This window comes from Sinocyclocheilus rhinocerous, unplaced genomic scaffold, assembly GCF_001515625.1.
Source record: "Sinocyclocheilus rhinocerous isolate Xijiao unplaced genomic scaffold, SAMN03320098_v1.1 scaffold222, whole genome shotgun sequence".
NCBI lineage: Eukaryota > Metazoa > Chordata > Actinopteri > Cypriniformes > Cyprinidae > Sinocyclocheilus > Sinocyclocheilus rhinocerous.
This window is the reverse complement of record NW_015625652.1, coordinates 53,322-74,909: the sequence shown is the minus strand read 5'-3', so window position 1 is coordinate 74,909 and position 21,588 is coordinate 53,322. Positions and strand designations below refer to the sequence as shown.

Genomic DNA, 21,588 nt, shown 5'->3' with positions numbered 1-21,588 from the left:
CATTGTGTATGAAAGGTGCTATATAAATAAACTTGCCTTGCCTTTAAAATGTATTAAATTATTTTACTTTACATTATTAATAGAAGATATTAGTAGTAGTAGTAGTGGTAGTAACATTTTAAAACTACAAGCTAAACGATAAACTACATTTTACTTTTTAAATTTTTGAAATTATTATATTTTACATTACATTGATAAAATATATTTAAAAAAATACAAACCTACACACACACACACACACACACACACACACACACACACACACAAAAGTACATTTTACTTAAGTTTTTATTATTATTATTATTATTTTAAATAAGATTGGGATGGTGAATTCAAATGGTTGTGTTATTCATTATCATTTTATTCACCCCTGAGATCTGTTTATTTCTGCAGACTATTATAATTTTATTGGTAGAGTTCATTAAAGGCTCTTTGTCTCAGGTACGTGGTTTCATCTTGTTCTCAGTGCGTGGGCACTTCCATTAACTGCGTCCCTGAAGACAACGTGCTGCCGCTGATTATTAATTCATGATGGTGGTGCTGTTTTAAACACTGCTTTCCCACCAGCTCATGCTGTTTTCCCAGGAGCCCTAACATGATGTCACGTCACCTGACCAAAGTCAGCTGATTTTTTATGATCAGTCCTAAAAAGGAAGGTTTCAACAAACAGTGTCTCCCACTACAGACTTTTTACCATTTGCAGTCTAAGCATTTTCACACATATCTCACAACTCCTTTGAACCCCACTGTATTTCATCTAGAGTGTATAATAGAGCTAATTGCATTGTGTACAAAAAGCATCTCTGTGTGCTAAGCTGAAACCTGGAGCCAGAGTTGTGCTTTGAGTTGTGTTTGTGAACAAAAAACATTGCAGAGTATAATCTGAGATCATGCCAATGACTAATGTGAAGTGTATAGTACACACTTAATCCTCTGACTAGGGGATTTTCTCATTTTCTCTCCCCTTTTTTCTTTCCTCTGTTGCTCATCACACACTGTGATGAGGCTGTGTTCTGAATAGCATACTATACTCTTACTATTTATGCAGTATGTAGTTTGAGTTTTTTTCTATTAAAACCAATGAAAATTGATGATGTGATGTCAGTCAAGATTTAATCACATTTTTTTTTCTCAAAATAAAATTTAATTAAAAATGCAATGGACCTTTTTTTTTTTCATTTTCTAAGATTGTGTAATGAGGTCAGGTGACTACAGCATACTACTGTATACCATACTTTGTATACTGTGCAATATGCAGTATTCTAGTGTTGCATAATGAAATACCACACACACACATATGCATGCACACACTAGGTTCAGGAGGTTCCCGTGGAGTCCTGTGCGGATCGGGTCGTGTCATGGGACCGCACGAGGATTAAACACATCATATGATACTGATCAAATGATACTGAACACATCACAAACTCATACTGTACTTACATCATGGCAGATACTGTTTTTTTTCTCCTTGCTTTACTGCATTTATACATTACTGTTCAAAAGTTTGGGCTCAGTGAGACTTTTTTTTCCTTTTTGAAATAAATTAATATTTTTTATTCTGCTAGGATGCATTTAATTGATCAAAAGTGAAAGTAGAGATATTTATAATGCTACAAAAGATTTCTATTTCAAATAAATGCTGTTCTTTTGAACCTTGTTTTCATCAAAGAATCCTAAGAAAAGTGTATAACAGTTTCCACAGAAATATTAATCAGCACAACATATGTTTTTAACATTAATAATAATAATAATAATAAATGTTCAGCATATTAGAATGATTTCTGAATGATCATGTGACACTGAAGACTGGAGTAATGACTGCTGGAAATTCAGCTTTGGCATCAAAGGAATAAATTGCATTTTATAATTTAAAAAAAAATATTTATTTAAATTGTAAAAACATTTCACAATTTATACTGTTTTTACTGCATTTTTTTTTGATAAAATAAATGCAGCTTTAAAATTGAAAAAATCTCACCGACCCCAAACATTTTGAACAATGCCGTTTATTTATACGTTCATTACTTTAAAAAGTAAAAAATAAAAAAAATGTAAAACCAAAAAAGTGTCTTTGAGAAATCCTAAAATTTAAAGCATTACTTCCCTAATGCACCAAGGGTTTGTTTTTATACTTGTGTTAACTAGTGCCGGTGTGTTAACTAGTGTTGGAGCAGTAACTAAAGTGGATGTTTGGTCAACTGGGAGTGACTGGACAAGTACATTTACATGCCCTTTGATTTTAATAATTTGCCTTTAATCTGACTGAAACCAAATTTGTCCAGCTAACTACACTTGTCCTCAGCATTGTGTGCTTGCTCTGAGAAACAGAGGTGATGCTCGACATGTGTGCATTATAATGGGGACGAGGCAGATGTGGAATTGGTGCAAATGCACTACGAAAGTGATTTAAGGTGGGAGTGGCTTTGACAGATTGAAGGTCATTTGAAGGGTCTCAATTTAATCTCTTCACCGGTCATGATCTCTCTCTCTCTACTATATAATGTCAACTCCATCCTCCATGAACCAGAGCAAACAAACCTCATGAAGTTCAGCTGTACTTTGAGCAAGCGGTTTGTGGTGAATCGAGGCAGCATTAGAGCGAGAGAGAGAGAGTACAGGCTGGCAGAGTGGGAGGGAGCAGCGCTTCCTTGGCTCAGGGACAGCTGGGCAGCCAGATAAGAGTGTCAGAGTTAGTGAGAGATCGTGAAAGAGAGAGTTTTGTGGATACCACCACAGTCAAACTATGAGATGAACACCCAAGAGCGTATTTCTGAACCAGCCCTGAAATGAATGTAAGTTTGATGCATGTTTATCCTGTTGGCGAGAGGCAGGGGTGACTCTCTGGAATGCTGGGAGTGAGGGAAGTTGGAAACTTCAGTCATTGCTGTAATGTTTTTATTGGCTCATGTTGTTCATGTTTTTATGCCAGTATTTTTGCATATTAAGTCTAGCAGTGGAAAATACCATTGCTTAGAGGTTGCTCTTTAGAAGCTCAAGTGACAAAGTGGTGTTCTTATGTATGTATCAACTTCATCTCAGATGTTTCTCAAAATGTCCTTAGGAGGAATAAAAGGAACAAAAATGAGACCATTTTAACTCCGTATAGAGCTATCAAATTAATATGGATCACAAAGCTTTGGTTTTGGTAGAATTTGATGAGAAATCTCTGACTTTTGATTGCAGACACAGTTTGACACATTAAGATCTCTTCTGAAACTTTAAAGGAGAAAAGTGAGGTTACTGGAGTATTTTTCTCTGACAGAAAAGTCTTTAGAAGACAAAGTCTCCATTTTCTCTCTAGTCAATCTCATTGTTTTCTAGGTGAAAAATCGGGGTACTTTTTTCATATTCTACTCTCTACTTTCCGCTGCATCTCTAAAATCGCTGTGTATTTAATTAGCTCTGATTTGATTTGCATAAACAATCTCAACATGCAACTTTTGGCTAGTAGTTACTGTAGCTACCAAACACTCCAACAAAACAAAACCACCCGACTGAGCGTCCACAGAGAAAGGAGGACAGAAATGAATTGTTTCGAGTGTCCTTGACATGGTCCTTTGCGAATCATACAAGGACAGTACCGAGTACCGTATCCAGAGTTAATTGAACAAGATGCCAGCATGGAACTTTGTATTTAGTATTGATGATGCATATGTGTTATAGATTTGTGGTCACGCTGGATGTGTGACCTTGCATGTGACCTCATTCGCATGTGTTTATTTAATCATATCTGTGATGACGTAAAGGGAGAGAGAAAGTGCTCTGCTCTTGTTCTATGAAATATTCAGGTGGATCGCTGCAGCTCGAAATGAGGACGTCCCATCCGGCTCGATGAGCTCCTGTACTTTTTACAGGAACACAATATTCCCTTTTTACCGCTAAGAGAGAATGCTGAAGGAAAGGGAAATATGATAAATGGTTTGCAAGAGAATCTAATAAAATCGAGCCATAACGCCACAGGCAATGGTTTGTGCCCAGTTGTAAGCGTTACCTCGGGGATTACGGCTTGTTCACAAAACCCTACTATTTTACTTTAGTCTAATCATATAACCCATTTAGATCCCATCTGCTGCCCCTCACTTACTCACATTCATGTTCCTTGGAAAGGAAAAAGGAGTGATCCACCGAGAGAGGATTATGTGATCTGCTTTACTCATCTGTCAACATTATCTACGTAGAGCCTTAGAGGAAGGGGCTTTTTATACACTTCCCATGATGCTTTGGGGCAGGCGCTTCTGGACCACTTCTTTACATTATGCATTAGGAACAATGCAATGTTTTTGCATGAGCGATTGCAGGAGGTACCAACTACATTAGCCACCCAAGACTGGACACACTGTTGCCTTGAAACTAATGAGCATTTTAAGAGAAGAAAATGTTTGATACAATATACACATACACATACATATTATTTATATATATATATATATATATATATATATATATATATTATTTGATTTATTTTTTGTATTTTATTTTGTGGTTATTTTATTTATTATTAATATTATTATTATTATTTTTTATTTATTTATTTATTTTTTACAAAAATGAATTAAATGTTTTTACAAAAAAAAAACATACAAAAATGAATTAAATTAAATATAATGAATAAATATAACTTAAATATATTGACAGCTTATAATACAATGACAACTTAAATATATTGACAACTTATAATAAAATGACAACTTTTACATTTTACAACAATTACATTTAAATTATAAATTAAATAATTAAAATAATAAATGGAAAAAAAATCAAAGTAAAACAATTCTCCATCATGTTCTCTCTTTTTTTTAGTTGCAATTTCTATAGCATTTCTATGGTTAAAGGAGTGTTGAAACAACAGCAAAACAATACAAAAACTAATTTTAACACTAATCGGGTTCGTTTACAAGTGAAAATTATTGTCAGTGGTGACTGACAGCATGGTATGAAAGCCCATTTCTGCCATAAACATTTTTTGTCTTTGTAAATTACAATAATTGCATAAAAAATAATAAGTCAATTATGAGATACAATTATGGGATTAAAAAGTAATGATTATGACAGTAATCATTTTGAGTTTTTATGTAATATTTATGATTTTTTTTTAATGTCATAAATTTTACTTTTTATGACATAGTTATGATTTAAAAAGTCGTAATGAATACATAGCCTTTTTATGTCAACTATAACTCAATTATAACATCTTATCATTTAGACTGTCTATGTCATAATTATGATTTACCATTATTTGATTGTTTTTCTTATGTGGTGGATATGGGCTTTCACAGCATGCCATGTATGTGGTGTATAGAAATTAGGTTTAAAATATAATTAATAGTAAATAACAAGTGATCTTTGTTCAGTAACATTTGGAAATTGTCCTGTGTGTGTGTTTGCAGAACTCCAGCTCAGAATCGGTGGACTCCAGCGAGGAGATCACAGACACAGAAGATAATGAGGAGGAAGACCTCGGAGTCTTGGATGACCAGAGGAGCATCATCCTCCATCTGCTGTCTCAACTCAAACTGGGCATGGACCTCACACGGGTATATACACTCACACACACACACACACACACTTGCTGTCCCACCCAAACTAATCATGAAGTTGAAATGGTCGTGAAACAATTTGGCCATTCCCAACTTGTGTACATTTGCTCTTCCTTTTCATATACAAACAGGAACCACTCAAGACTATTTATATCCTCTTGATCTCAGGGAACAAAGGATGGTTTTCTAGCTTTTTTACGATTTGGAAATCTTTATTATTAGATTTGTATTATTAGAACATTGTGGCATACACCCACATTGTGTGCCATAAACAAAAGTTTTTTTTTTTGTTTTTATGAAAAATGCTTTGTTTTAGGGGTGGGTTAATGTTTATCTGTAACTCATTATAATTGCTTCATATTAAAAAAAAATAGAGGTGTATGTTATGTCCTTATTTAGAATTTAGTTAACAACCGGACAATCTCATGCTTTTTTCTATGTATTAAAGTTTTGCATGGACATTGTCTAGCTTTGGACACAGATTGAGGATGTGCCACACTACGTGAAGAAGAATATTATTAACATAATCATAGCTCAGGGCAAATTCAGTTTCATAATTATACTTTACATAATCAGTTAACAGGAAACTTTATCTGATATGATGTTCCTGTTCGTCCTCGCGATTAGGAATCTAATGAACTAATTCAAGCGTGTCGAGAGGTGTCGTGATATTATTGTCCTAATTACGCTTCATCAGCCTGAGGAATATTTCAGTGTTGTGATATATGTTTCTCTCTCTACTACCTTCCTCGTCTTTGTTTAGTCTCTCTCTGAGAGGAACATTTCCTTCTGGGCTTGTGTTTATAGTTCAGCAGGATTTGAGCAGTCATTTGGATAGCTCAGATGATGAAGTTCAGTGATGTGTGTGGATGTGTACTGTAGGCCTCAGGGGGAACGGACAGAGCATTGATCCATGGAGTCAGAATCTGCGATACAGAGACTAGCATACAGTTATTATGTTATTACATCTTTGAGCATCAGTATTAATGTGTGTTTACACTGACAGCAGATCACGTTGCATAAAGGTGAAAAATATAAAGTAATATAAGCTAGGGGTGGGCGGTATGACCAAAATCTTATCACGATCCGAGTAATTTCGGTAATTAATTAATTAATTAGTAATTATTTCACGATAATGATATATATCACACAATATAGTTATTTTTGCTTAAAATAAGGTCTTTATGATATCAAAATCTTTGATACCTTGAAAACTAAGAGTAACCTAAATAAAAAACAAAACAAAACTCAAGCTCACTGAAGGCAAATAAACAGTCATTAATTAAGAATAAATAAAAATAAGAAACTAATTACAAGCAATGGGACAAAAAAAAAACTACAGCATATCAAATAAATAAGAAATGCTACATACATTGTATAAAGTAATCAAATGTATAAAAACACTACATATTCTTCATTGTGTTAATTAAATATATTTATCTTCTTATTAAAGTTACAAAAGTGATTTAGTCAAGAGCAGCGAGAGATTTTCTCTCTTTTGTTCTGAAGACAAGTAAACTGTCAAGAATCTAATTACAAGACAAAAACTACAGTATAACAAATAAATAAGAAATGTTACATACATTGTACAAAGTAATCAAATGTATAAAAACACTACATATATTTCTCTTTTATTAAAGTTACAAAAGTGGTAGTTTTTCTCCACTTTTTCTTTCTTTTGTTGTTTGATTAACATGAATGGCAGACAGCAGGAATATTAGACTGCTGTCACTTTAAGAGCTGACCGGATCCAATATACTGTTACACATGTGTTTTCTTTCTCAGATGTTTGCTTTCACTTAAGACCTAAATTACACCTTCGACTCATACAAGTGCATGTTTTTAACTATTCAAGGCCTATAAAGTGGCAAAAAAACTGTTTTGAACAGTAGAACACCATCTTCACGTGTGCGCACATCACTGATAGTGCTCAGAAATAGTCTCAGACAGCACACACATATAGTGAAATGAGTTCTTTTTCGCTGCTGATTGCGTTTCAATGGCTTAAAATCACTTGATTTTAAATCGCAATGCTTAAAAACACATGCAAACGATATGTTTTCGTGACCATGTAACACAGCAGTTTTACATGAATGTGTAACTGCGATAGAGACAATAGTTCAGAATCTCTCTACCGGTTGACAAATTCTACCGGTTAATTGTGTCTACTGGTATATTGCCCACCCCTAATATAAGCAATATCACACAGCTAAGATTGCTGTTTTTTTTTTTTATATCTATGCGGATTTGAGTGGCACATGGCCAATCAGCCAATCGAAAAACAGATTGCAAGTGTGATATTGCTTTAATACAGAAGCTCAAGAAACAAGAATTTCTTATTGAGTAATTTTAGGCACAATATTGCCAGTTACTTTGTTTTGCTCCTACAATAAAAACAGCTCTGAACAAAGCCTCAGCAGAGTCATTGCTCAGTATAGTAGTGAATGAGTCAGTGTTTCTAAACAAACTGGTTGAGTGAATTATTCAGTGATTCACCCATTCATCCTAATTAATCAGTGAGATTTTTATGATTTTTGAGGATTTAAACTACAGAAATGGTGCCATTCTGTCTGGAATGTGCAAACACAGAGAAGTTATGTGATACAAATATAATATAATATAATATGTTCTTTGCTGCTCAAGTTTCCTCAAATCAGCAGCTATATATTGGACAGATAATGTATGCCAATATTATTTGTTCTCAGGTGGTGTTGCCCACGTTCATCCTAGAGAAGCGCTCTCTTTTGGAGATGTATGCCAACTTCATGGCCCATCCGGATGTGTTTTTGGCCATCACATCTGGAGTGACAGCAGAGGAACGCATGATCCGGTTTGTGGAATACTACTTGACTGCTTTCCATGAGGGTCGTAAAGGTGCTGTGGCCAAGAAGCCTTACAACCCCATTCTGGGGGAGAGCTTCCAATGCACATGGGACGTACCGCAAGATAAGGTGCGGCCCCTCAGGACTACCAGCTCAAGTCCAGCCCCTGCGGCTGCTCATTCCACCCAGACCGCCTCCAATGAGGGGTTAGGATCTTACCAGCTACGTTTTGTGGCTGAGCAGGTGTCCCACCACCCCCCGGTCTCTGGATTCTACTGCGAGTGCAAAGAGCGGCAGATATGCGTCAACACCCATGTTTGGACTAAAAGCAAATTCATGGGCATGTCCATAGGAGTGTCAATGGTTGGAGAAGGTGAGTTTGATGAGTCTCTCTTAACACCAGTTTCAATTTTAGTATGCTTTATTGGTATGACAAATATTTTATGGATGCACAGAAAACATAATATTAAGGATGCACAGTACATTGGTACCATATCGACTGATAGCAATACATTTTTTATTTATTGGTATCAGTGGATATTAAGTATTTAATTATTTGTGCTCATTTTCCATATTTTTATGTTAGGTGTATTTTTGTTATCCAATGCTTACATAAAATTAATCTTTAAACTATAAAAATGAATATACAAATGAATATACATTTTTCATGCTGCTGCGCTTTATGATGTGATTTAGATAATTTTTTTATTTTTTTGTATGTATATATGTATGTGTGTGTGTGTGTGTGTGTGTGTGTGTGTGTAGTTGTAGTAGTTTTAGTTGTAGTTATTTTAGTGCAAAAATTAGAAATGTGGCCTTGGCAACTATCTGAAATAAAATAAGTATATATATAATTTATTTATTTTTTCATTTAATGATCCATTTAGACAGATCTATTTTATACTTTTGATATTGATATATCCATAGCATGAAAATAATTATAGTCTTATAGGTATTGATCAGAATTTTAATATTAAATAATAATTATTATTTGTATTAATTAGTATTTAATATTAAAATGAAAGTTGTGAAAAACACAATACATACGTTCTTTAAAAAAAAATACAGTGTAGTGACAAAGAAAGATAAAAGAGACTTTGTACTGTACTTTTGCAAATTACTCCCAGCCCTCTACGGACACCTTGGCAATTGAATCGCCATTGGCTAGTACATTTTTTTGTTTACTCGCCAGACTGATAAAAAAATATAATAATTAAATAAATATACAGTGGGTACGGAAAGTATTCAGAATTTGAGACTTTAGTCTTTGCAACTTTACAGATCTTCTTTATGCACCAAGAGCTTGTAACACTCTAAAGAGAAAGGAAAAAATGAAATCGCATCATATGACCCCTTTAACCACCAACTCACACACTGGCGAGTAAAATCTGAGAATTTATTAGCAATTGGCTAATATTAGACATCATTTAGTCACCCAGAGTAAGATTTAGTCGCATATGCGAGTGATTTACTCGCAATGTAGAGGGTTGACTCCGCCATGTGACAAATCACAGCCAAACAGAATGTGTTTGTTTAATACACAGCTAAGTAGAGCATTTTGGACCAATGAGATTTCACAGTGGGTGGGGCTATATAGTGCAATAAGATTTCAGTCCATTTAGGTCTCAAGATTCATCCATAGGACCTTACTATGAGTCAGCTTTGCATACTAAACAAAACATTTCTGGAAAAACTGCCAATATAGTTTCTTAGAAGCATTTATTTATTCATAAAGTTGTGTTGTGTTTATGGCAGTAATTTTTCTGTTGGGATCATTGAGTTTTGTTCATTACTGTTTGATTAAAGCCTGAGGGTTTGCTCATTCAGGCAGAACTGTTTTTCCTCCATCCTCTCAGATGTGTGTCCAAAGAGCATACCGTTTCCAGATCAGCTGATTGTGGTTATATGAGTGTCCGCCACAGGGCCTGTGATATTTACTGGTGCTTATATCACAACTCCATCTGACTCAGAGAATAACAACAGAAACTGACAGACTGTTTTACTCAAAACTTGTGTTTGCCTTACCATGTGCACTACTGAATAAAAGTTAGGCAGCATTTATTTGTGACCCTGGACCACAAAACCAGTCTTAAGTCGCTTGGGTGTATTTGTAGCAATAGCCCAAAAAACATTGTATGGGTCAAAATTATCGATTTTTCTTTTATGCCAAAAATCATTAGGACATTAAGTACAGATCATGTTCCATAAAGATATTTAGTAAATGTCAGCTTTCAGATTATGCATTTCAAAAAATTGACCTTTATGACTGGTTTTGTGGTCCAGGGTCACATTTGATCAAAGATACTGTAATTTTGTGAAATATTATAGATTATTTAGATATTATATTTAGATATTAGAAGATATTAGAATTTACAATAACTGTTTTTATTTGAATTTGTTGCCCAAGTAACATTTCTTATTATTATTAATGTTGAAAACAGTTGTGCAGCTTAATATTTTTGTATTTTTCATATTTTCATATATTTTTTATATGCATCTATCTATCTATCTATCTATCTATCTAATCTATGCTTTTTTATTTTTTTTAAGTAGATTTATTCAGCTTTCAGATTATGCATTTCAAAAAATTGACCTTTATGACTGGTTTTGTGGTCCAGGGTCACATTTGATCAAAGATACTGTAATTTTGTGAAATATTATAGATTATTTAGATATTATATTTAGATATTAGAAGATATTAGAACAAACAATAACTGTTTTTATTTGAATTTGTTGCCCAAGTAACATTTCTTATTATTATTAATGTTGAAAACAGTTGTGCAGCTTAATATTTTTGTATTTTTCATATTTTCATATATTTTTTATATGCATCTATCTATCTATCTATCTATCTATCTATCTAATCTATGCTTTTTTATTTTTTTTAAGTAACGATTTTTTTTTTTTATGGTTTTAGTTAACTAATAACTCTGACATGACAATTTTCTTTTGTGAAACAGTAAAATGCTCGCTATTCTAAAAACCCATTTGAATTTCCTGATGGAACCCATAGTCAATTAGCATTCCAGGCTCACTACAAATTGACATCATAACTGAATTAAGGGTGCTTGAACAGCCTTAACACAGTGAATGTCCCTCCTGCTAATCAGCCACGTCGGCTCCATCAAATGTAGTTTCCTCATGTGTCAGCACGGATGAATTCAACTGTCCTCTACTGGGATCTTCAGAGAAGCTCTGTTATCAGCATTCCCACAGGGAACTGCTCCAGCAGCACTGCTTCGGGCCGCAGCACGTTTGACCCGTCTGGAGCAGAAATCCAGAGACAGGGAGCCGAACTGCACCCGCCCCCTTCAGCTCTCTTGTCTCTGGGAAACAGATGTGCTGTTGTCAGACCTGGCTGAAAGCCCACAGAGATTTTGCCACTAGACAGCTGTCCATTATGTAACCAGAATAAAAAGAGGCCAGGCCCACTGAGAGAGCTGCTGTTCAGATGTTACCCGAGTTACACAGCTAGACGCAATTCATCATTCGAATTAATAACTTCCAACTGTAGTTCGAGACTTGCATTATAATATAGTATATTAAAATCAAAGTACACCAGGAAACTGATATTGTTAAATGATTGAGGGAAAAAAATCTGTCATCCTGATGACACATGACACTGGGCTGTACAGAAGGATTATAGTGGTAATTAAGCTTGAATTTAATTTTTTAAAACTAATAGTCCTAAATGCATGCTAATGAATTGTTAATATAATTTGGAACCAATTCTAATATGCTCAAAAAAGTAGTTTTGCTTTAGGATCCAGATTTTACATTGGTCATAAAGTGTTGACATTTACAGAATTGTTTATCATACAGAGGTAAACAATGTACTAAAAAAATATCATACATCATTCAAATATTGATCTTAATATTACTGTGAACTTTTCATATTTTCAGTTTCAATTTTCAACTTTTCAATTTTTCCTAATGAAATTTTAATGTCTTTTTTATGGTTTGTTGTGGCTTCCATTTTGCTCATTATTATCATATATATATTTTTTACATTTCCTATTATTTTTTATTGCTTTTAGCATTATTTGTATACTATTATAGTATTTATTAATATTGTATATTAGCTTTTATTTTATTTATTTACTTTTTAGTGCTGTCATGTGCTTTTTAGTATATTTCGTTTTTTTTTTTCTTCTTTTTTCAGTTTTTTAAAATACTATGAATTTATTTATCTGTTTATTCAGTTTTAGTTTTAGTAAAAGTGCTTAAACTTAAACATATTTTAATTTAGCTGGTTGCCAAGGCAAGATTATTATTTATTTTTTAATCTAATATTTAGATTTCAGCTTTATTTCAAATGAACAAAATGTTTGTTATATATATTTTTAGTTTTATTTAACAATAACATCACTCTCCATAATCCCACTGCTCTAAGAATCCACCTTTTTAAGCGTTTTTATTTCTTTTTCAGTTGTTTACCTATTTATAATGTAGATTAAGTAGCAGCATTAAACCTTTGCAAAGTTCATAAAACATCAAGTTGCCAAGCAATGAATATTGAATTATTTGTTTATTTTGACCAAATAACTAAAGATCCTGGATCAACTGAACTAATACATTGAAATGTGTGATTTCAGTTTATCTATTAGGATCTTATTTCATTATTTCTTTGAGAATTCTTACAGGACATTTGATTCCTTTAGGATTGGTTGGGACTGGTTTAGAATTTGTGATACAATGTGATAGATGAAACTGTTAGATTGACATTTAAGAGCACAAACAGTTTTTGTATTAATGAAAATCACTGTTCATGTTTTAATTTGATCATAACCTAAACATCTAGCATAATACTTTGCTTGCTTTTTGAGTTTCTCCTCTCCACCAAACACGCAAAAGCTTTGTAAACTCCTTCAACGTGGATCAGTATTGCTGCCAATCTTTTATATGGAGATGAGCTGAAAGCGTTCAGTACTGTATCTACGGTTCCTGGTGAGTGTGTTCTGCTGAAGAGTGTGTGCCCTGTGCCCTGTGTTTTACGTTAGGAGTGTTACATCTCTTGGAGCATGATGAGGAGTATGTGTTCACGCTGCCGTCTGCCTACGCTCGCTCCATCCTCACAGTGCCCTGGGTGGAGCTGGGCGGGAAAGTTTCCATCTGCTGCGCCAAAAGCGGCTACTCTTCCACCGTCACATTCCACACCAAACCCTTCTATGGAGGGAAGGTTCACAGGTGGGAGTGACGAGACTTGTCTTTGAGAGCCTGTTTTATTTGAGATCAGGTCAAAGAGTTTTTCTTTTGTCATTCTCCAACAGAGTCACGGCTGAGGTAAAGCACAACCCCAGCGGCACCATCGTCTGCAAGGCTCAGGGGGAGTGGAACGGGACGCTGGAGTTCACCTACAGCAGCGGAGAGACCAAAGTGATTGACACCTCCAGACTGTATATATATATATATAATATTATTATTATTATTTATTTATTTTTACATCTTTAAAAATCATTTATTTTTTGCAGCCATTTGGGTCTAGTGTCAAAAAGGCCAAAATGGTCTGATTGTCAGACTTGCCAAAATACATTTATATAAATAATGTGTATTTATTTAGTTACTTTGTTTGTGATTCATCTTGTACACAAGTCCATTACTGTCTATTTTCATTATGCTTCAAATGGGAGCATAGTGAAACCTTCCTTTTAGTTAAAAGAGGCACTCAGACAATACTAATAAATAACGAGTGTAAAAGATCAGAGCTCAGTGATCCAGATAATACCATGGTGAATGAGCATCCTGCATTTTAGCTAAATCCTGCCCCTCTAGAGCTCTTCAAAAATACTCGTGACCCTCATGCACCGCTCTGGCCCTGAGCGAGCTGCAGGCTTCACTTAATAATCTCTAATGCTGCTTATTGGCTTATTGTGGAGGAGAGATCCAGCCGAACAGGACAGAGCCCATCAGAATAGTCTAATGCTCTCAGCCTGGTGTTACCACACACGCGTAATGCAATCAAAAGAAGAGACAGAGCGGCAGAGCGGTGCATGGAAGCAGTGCTATGCATGCGAAAAGTGTGGATCTATTGATCCTCGAAAGGTTTGGAGTCTAATTTAATAAAAGATTTGGCTGATTCATCATCTGAGGTTGCTTTTCTTATCCTGATCAATATGGCTAGACATAACACCCTTGACTAAACAGCACAGTTTTGCAGCTTATTCAGCTCAAGAAACAACCGTTTGAATGACTTGTAAAGTCATTGCCCATATTGCAAAAATACATTTTCAATATATTTTAAGTATATTTCAAAATATCCCATAACGGGCAAATATATATTGCTTGTATATATTTTAAAATATTTTGCATAAATATATTTTTCACTTTTTTATTTTTGTTATTTATATTTCATCATACATTTTTTTTTTTTGTCCACCCTTGGCCATTTTTCATCAAAATCAAAAATATTTATATTGTCCAAAATTTAAAATGGCAAATTTATTATTACAATTGAAAATTACATTTCTTGCTCTTTGAAGTACATTTTATAACATACGCAATTATTAAATTAATTATGTTTTAAGTATGTAAAAAAAAAAATCCTAAACTATGCTGCTTACAACATTTAGCATATGTTTGAAATACATTTTGTATTTTTTTGCCATGGTGGCAGTAGTTTTCAGGTGCAATTTAGGGTCAATTTTATCTGAGGTGTGTTATTCCACAACCATATACAAGCATGAAAAAAAAAGTCATATCAACCAGACATCTTTTAAGCATGATTCTTTCCAGACTGACCGACTGTGTGCAGTATTCATGCGACGGTCAGTGAATCAAGCGTTTCTCGTGTCCTTATCCTGTCTGGTGACAATGATTGACAGGAGGCTGTGGCAGCATGTGACAGCGGCACTGAAGGCCGGAGACATCGATGCGGCCTCTGAACACAAACACCAGTTGGAGGAGAAGCAGAGAAGAGAAGGGAAGCAGAGAACGGCCAGCAGCACCACCTGGAAACCCAAGTACTTCATTAAAGAGGTGAGGCTTTCTAATCCTACACTAAATAGCATACTTTATGAGGAATTGCAGTCTCCAAACCTTTGTTTGCGCATAAACATACCATTTTTCATTTTCCTAGGGATGAGCAAAACTACATTTGTTAATAAAACCCCTTTATATTTAGATGGTTTCAGTTCACCAGACCTCAATCAGGTGTGTTTTTAATGAGATGCCAAAAAATTGGACCAAACTTAATACAAATTAAACCATTCAAAAGTTTAGAGCTGCAAGACATTTCCGTGTGTTGGAAGTCTAAAGCTCATCAAGGCTGCATGATCATAGATACAGTAAAAAAAGTAATATTAAGAAATATTTTTATATTATAAATATATTATTTTAAAATTAAAATAACACCAATGACTTAAAGCTGGAGATGTTTTCACTCTATTAACGGTAGAAATATGATCCTAGACAAAATGGGGGGGTGGGGGAGATGTGAAAGCAAACATGGATAAGGCAGATTCTTTCATTGAGTCTTTTAATCACAAATGGCATCAACTCATTCTCACAAACAGCATCTTTGCCTTTCTCTCGCGCTTTTTTTTAAATTTTTTTTTTTACATATTTTTATTTTACAATTTATGGAATAAATTTTCACTTGAAAAAGAAAAAAAATAGTTTTTGCATTTCAGGTTGAAAGGCTTCCTCTTCTCAACTTCAAATGCATTCTTGTTAATAAATACCTTCCCCTAAGCTTCAGAGCCCTCCGAGTAGAATAATATGGATATGTTATGGAGAAGAGGGGGGAAACCGATCAAATTTGCCGTCTAATTATCTTACAAAAGCAGATGAAGCAAAAGCAATATGCAAGGATGAAAACCAGAAAGGCCGAAAACAAACAAAGAGGTTAGTTTAAATGGCTGCCCAGAAGAACCGAGGAAAAAACCCACTGGATGTTGCAGGAAGCGCCCTTTTCAACTTTAAAAAAAAAATCGGAATATTCACACTAAAAATACGCACTCCACCTGCATGCTACTCAGTAGTGGATCCACATTAAGGTGAACTAAGACAAAGTGCATTCAGGCTAGTAATGCAGCATTTTATAAACCTACAACTAATTCACTTCACTCTTTGTCCTGGCAGACAGTCGTTTAGGAAGGGGAGAAAAATTAGATTTATAATTGGCCCAAGAAAAACATCCATAAGCATCTGTTTTTCGCAAACGTGTGCGCAGGAGATGCCAAACCACAGCGCCCCCTCTGGACAAAACACATGAGCAACAGAGGAAATACAAGCGGATCTTCTTCATTTGAATTTAGAATTATTGCATAAAATCTTACAACCAATAGAAAAACGAAATAAAAAACATTCAAAATGATGTAACAAACAAAATCATTTAGATTCAAAATCACCACAATAGTTAAACATTACTAATAATCAAGTCCTTTGCGATGACTGCCTTAGAAAAAACAAAACAAAACTCAAGAGCCACAAAGAGCCCACTGCATTCTGTCACGTAGGAAACTGGGTTTGTCAGATAACAGCTGAAACCAAGAGAGCATTTTAGGGGCTGTCGCACTGCAGACAGCTCCGTATTCCTCAGATTTTTCCATCTCTTTTATTTTTAAATCGTTTTTTAATCAAAAGTTAACAATTTATTACAGGCTCTGACAAAACAAAAAATCTCTTTGGTGCTCCAAGGTTCACTGAGCTTGATGAAATTCATATTTGTTCGTTGTTTTAGCATTCAGTTGGATTATATTAAACTGTACCACAAAAATAGTGCGTGCCTTTTGAGACACGGACAGCGCTCTCGCTTCATCAGCACATTCAAGTACAAAAGAAAACAAAAAACAAAAGAAAACAAACAAAAAAAGAGAACGCAAGAACAAAACTAAGTCCAGAGTTGTCAGATTAAAACCGCGGTGCAGATCCCCGTCCTCGCCTCATCCTCGAACCCATCATGGAACCTCCGTGTCGTCATGGCAATCGCGGGACCAAAAGCCTCCAATCAAATGTTCTCAGGTGGGCGGCGCCAGACAACATGTTTGTTCTTCTTTTTGATTGGTGGATTACTTACTAATTGCATTTGTCCTTGTCTTTTGTTTTCCTTTTTTCCGTTCTCAACGTTTTCTTTCAATAGCTAAACAGACTTCTTGTTCAGTTTCTTGCCTTTTTTCAGAACCAATTTGTTTTTGATGTATCCCCTCTTCCTCTTGGCTGTCTGTGAACCAAAGGAAGCACGCATATTTGAAACAACATATCTGAGGAGTCAACATTCATAATGAAAAAACCATAGGACACAATAGTACTATATCTCAAATGGACTATGGTGAAAATAGAATCTAGATTTATGTTAACTAATCCAAGTAAATAAAGGGAACTTTTGTTCAAATACTTGTAATATTTAGTTTTTAGTTGTCATTTGGCTACTATCATTCATAAACAATAGTTTTATAAAAACTATAAAAAAAAAATTTGTTAAAAAAAGTAATATAAAAATGTCCATAAAGTGTCCTATCTGTATTTTCTATAAATAGTGAGTAAAATTTGTCATAAATTAACTATAAATAAATAAATTAAACTATACTAAAGCCTTAATGTTTTAAAATAGTCACGTTTTATTAAATGTATATTAAATATATTTATTACTATATATACACACGATACAAAGTAATATTTGTAAAAAAAAATTATATAATACTGTAGCAATAATAATAATAATAATATAAAATATTAATTTACATTCGTTAATTACATATTTACAATATAGAATATTCATATCATAATAAATATGATAAAATGTATGTTTAAACAATATTTATCATATAAATATTATTATTATTATTGATATTGATATCATTAAAAAGGCTACATGGACATGGTAGCCCTCAAACATGCATTTTGTTCTTTTTACATTAAAATAAATGATCAATTAATCGTGTGTGACAACTAAGAACATTCCTTAAAATTCACATTTTCAATTTACTATGGTCTTAATACAAATACCCCAATTAAGCTACAACTCTTTAAACGAACCGTAAGAAGAACACATTTAAAATGATTGAAATGTACACAGACACATCATAGATGTTCATAAGGCTGCTTTAATGGAATCTAATGGAATCTAGAGGGAAGAACCTTTTTTGAGGTGAACTTCTGCTTGGCTGCGATGTTGCGGAGCTTGTGGTCCAGAGCCTGTCGGTTCTCCTGCTTCTTCACCCTGTAGATGCGCACCAGCCAGTGCTCAGAGGTGAACGCCTCCTCCAGGTGCTTCAGACGGATGTCCTTGTTGCCGATCTCTGCGTTTCGTGTCCGGTCAAATCCAGGAGGTGTGCGGAAATCCAGCTGGGGAAGGTGTTTTGGCATTAAGCAAGCAGCAAGGTTTCGTCTATATGTGCATTACTACACTATCAGAGATAGCTCAAAGATCAGCCCTGGTTTTCCAGCGTTGTCACAACACAATTACAAGACTCTTGTGTATAGACCGAATGAATAAAACGGAAGCAACACTCACCTGCATTTCCCCAAAGCGGTAGTAAGACATCTTGTACATCAGGCAGTTGAGCAGGGTTGGAGAGCCGGCCTTATCCACTCTAAACTCCCCCTGCGGTGTGAAGTAATCACTTTCCTACAAAAGAACAAAAAGATGGCCGTTTGAGGACTCATCTCTGACATATGTAATAGCAGAACACATCGTCAATATCAAATGATCTCGGTTCATTAAAAGCAAAGTTTGGGTGGAAAAGACGACATCTCAAAAAACAGAAAAGTCAAATCACAAAAATAAAAGCATGTAAATGATGTATAATGACAGGAATATTTCTCGTTGTGGGCGACCTGAAGCCAAACAACAGTAACTGTCCAAGACAGTGAGTGTTACACAAAGCGCTTCATTAATTGCTGTAGCAGTGGTGCGTTAGGAAGGATTCATTTAGACACACAATGTCTCAGAGTTATAGGACTGCCACAAAAAAAAAAAAAAAGATCCCAACTTCTTTGGCTATTTTCATTGGAAAAAACATTACAAATTCAGCAACACAATAAACTGACACTGACCCGGATATCTTTAGGGTGCTCTCCCTCAGCAATGCGCACCATCCACAGGAATTTGTTAATGTCGTCGCCTGAATATCCAATCACTCCCCCAAAAATGATCAGGACGTAATCCACATCCAAGGACTTCATAATCTCATAGGCTGCACTCTCATTGGAGGACATGGCTTTACCGACCTGCAGAGGAAACGGAACACTGAACATGATCTTTCATTGTCCTCAAGATGGCACTCCTGAGCTAAAGATACCAAAACAAATCAGTTCAATTCTTGCTGATTTAAAAAAAAGTCACAATTAATTTCTAAATAACATCAAATTAGACCGAGTTATCTGTCCTCACCAGTGCTATGTGGCTGTTATTCCACGTGTTGTTGTCCACCAGCGTGGTGCGGTTGGCCATGCCTGCGATCTGATACCCGTAGTCCCACCAGGACATGACTCGAGCATGTTCATCTGTATTCTGCCTGAGCCAGTAATATGCTTCACGGAAATCATCCAGAATGTTGCGCGATCTGGAGGTAATTAGAAATGAATGAAGAAAAACCCATAACTTCTTTCAAATTAAAATTCTTCTTTTAAACAAGAAATAGATGGCATGAAGGTGCTCTTACCCATCATGGTTGTATGACGCCAGCACTACACTAGGACTGGAGTAGGCGTTGCTGGTGACCCACGTGCAGTGCACAGCAAACATCATCAAGAGCATCAGCATTAACATGGTAACGATGCTTTTGATGTTAGGGCCCAAACCCTCCTCTGGGAGGTCCTGCTCCGAAACATGCTTTCGGACTTTGCCGGCCTGCAAATGAACATGGACACAGCAATTAGATCAGACTGAATACAGATGAGCTACAAACAAGCTACCCATGAATCACCATTCTGTTTTCTGTAACAACAAAATATTCCCTATAAACCAACACAGGGTCTTCAAAAAAGGTCTGTCAATTACTGATCGTAAATGGAGGTTTTAATGGTTGTTTTAACATGATTTTAAACATAAAACTTATGATTTTAAACATTCTGTCAAAACAATAATGTGATTAAATGTTAATACATTGCATTGTCATCTCAAGATAAATAATCAAATTCTAATATATGTTTAAGCATAACTTCAAAAAGGTAAAAGGTTTGACAGTAACAGGGTTGATATTTTTTGTTTAATTTAACATTACAAGTCTTGTGGTGAAACTTCAATGTCCTTCAAAAAAGTGTATATTTGTAGAAATATCACCATCATATCATCACTTGTTTACTATATATAAAAACAGTAACAGAGTTGACGTTACGAATATTCCCAAACTAAAAACATGACAAAACATAAGATAAAGCATCAAAAAAGCAGACTTGCTTGTTTCAGAAAGCAAAGTTTTCAAGGATGATAATTACATTGACACAGTAAAAAAAAAAAAAAAAAAAACTAAATAAAATAAAATTACTAATAATAACAGTAATAATTTGATTTAAATAGGACAAGTTATTAAAAAGATATAACACTGGGTATAATATTACACAACATTTCTCATCATAACATTATTTAAATCTAATTTTAATTAAATATATACACATTTTATATATATATACATATATACACACACACACACACACACACATATATACACACACAATCTCTGTCAAAAAATTATAGCTGCAATAATAATTGATAATTATTTTAATTTGATTTAAAATCAGTTAATATAAAATACTGTTATTATAATATATATATTTTTTAATTATGATTATTAATGTACACATAATAATAATAATATCTCAAACTAATTGTCAACAATAGGTTGTTGCAATAATACAAACATTTATTTATTAAATAGTACATATAAATTTGAATAATATATAATATAATATAATATAACAATATAACATAATATAACATCATAATAACTTGATTAATATTATTTAAATGGGACCATACATATTATTGTACGGCAGGCTTAAAATGTAACATTTTAGACACCAAGGGATCCTTAGCCTGACCTCTGTCTCTTAGCTGACCTTAAAGGGGTCATCGGACGCAAAATTCACTTTTACATGTTGTTTGAACTGAAATGTGTGTTGGCAGTGTGTGTACACAACCACCCTATAATGATAAAAATCCACCCAGTATTTTATTTTATTTTTTTAAATCCCAATAAATCCAAACCCCTTTCTCATATCAAGCCGTTCAGATTCTTGGCAGAATGATGTAGTTCTGCACAGGCCCCTCCCACGATTGTTGATTGACA

At 34.4% G+C, this 21,588-nt stretch overlaps 2 protein-coding genes across 2 annotated transcripts in view; one reads left to right on the top strand and one right to left on the bottom strand.

Moving 5' to 3' along the window:
• Positions 1-16,608, top strand: part of LOC107705753 (oxysterol-binding protein-related protein 10-like) — a 59,830-nt gene extending 43,222 nt beyond the window's left edge. Inside the window, exons 7-12 of the mRNA XM_016509212.1 lie at positions 5,388-5,534; positions 8,243-8,732; positions 13,360-13,546; positions 13,630-13,755; positions 14,905-15,384; positions 16,530-16,608. Coding sequence (XP_016364698.1) covers positions 5,388-5,534; positions 8,243-8,732; positions 13,360-13,546; positions 13,630-13,755; positions 14,905-15,384; positions 16,530-16,608 — 1,509 coding nt within the window. The remainder of the gene's footprint in view (positions 1-5,387; positions 5,535-8,242; positions 8,733-13,359; positions 13,547-13,629; positions 13,756-14,904; positions 15,385-16,529) is intronic.
• The window catches only part of LOC107705745 (dolichyl-diphosphooligosaccharide--protein glycosyltransferase subunit STT3B), a gene marked incomplete at its 5' end in the record, with an annotated part of 34,575 nt that continues 28,803 nt past the window's right edge, over positions 15,817-21,588 (bottom strand). Inside the window, 6 exons of the mRNA XM_016509203.1 lie at positions 15,817-17,519; positions 18,437-18,643; positions 18,813-18,926; positions 19,355-19,528; positions 19,692-19,863; positions 19,963-20,150. Coding sequence (XP_016364689.1) covers positions 17,439-17,519; positions 18,437-18,643; positions 18,813-18,926; positions 19,355-19,528; positions 19,692-19,863; positions 19,963-20,150 — 936 coding nt within the window. The remainder of the gene's footprint in view (positions 17,520-18,436; positions 18,644-18,812; positions 18,927-19,354; positions 19,529-19,691; positions 19,864-19,962; positions 20,151-21,588) is intronic.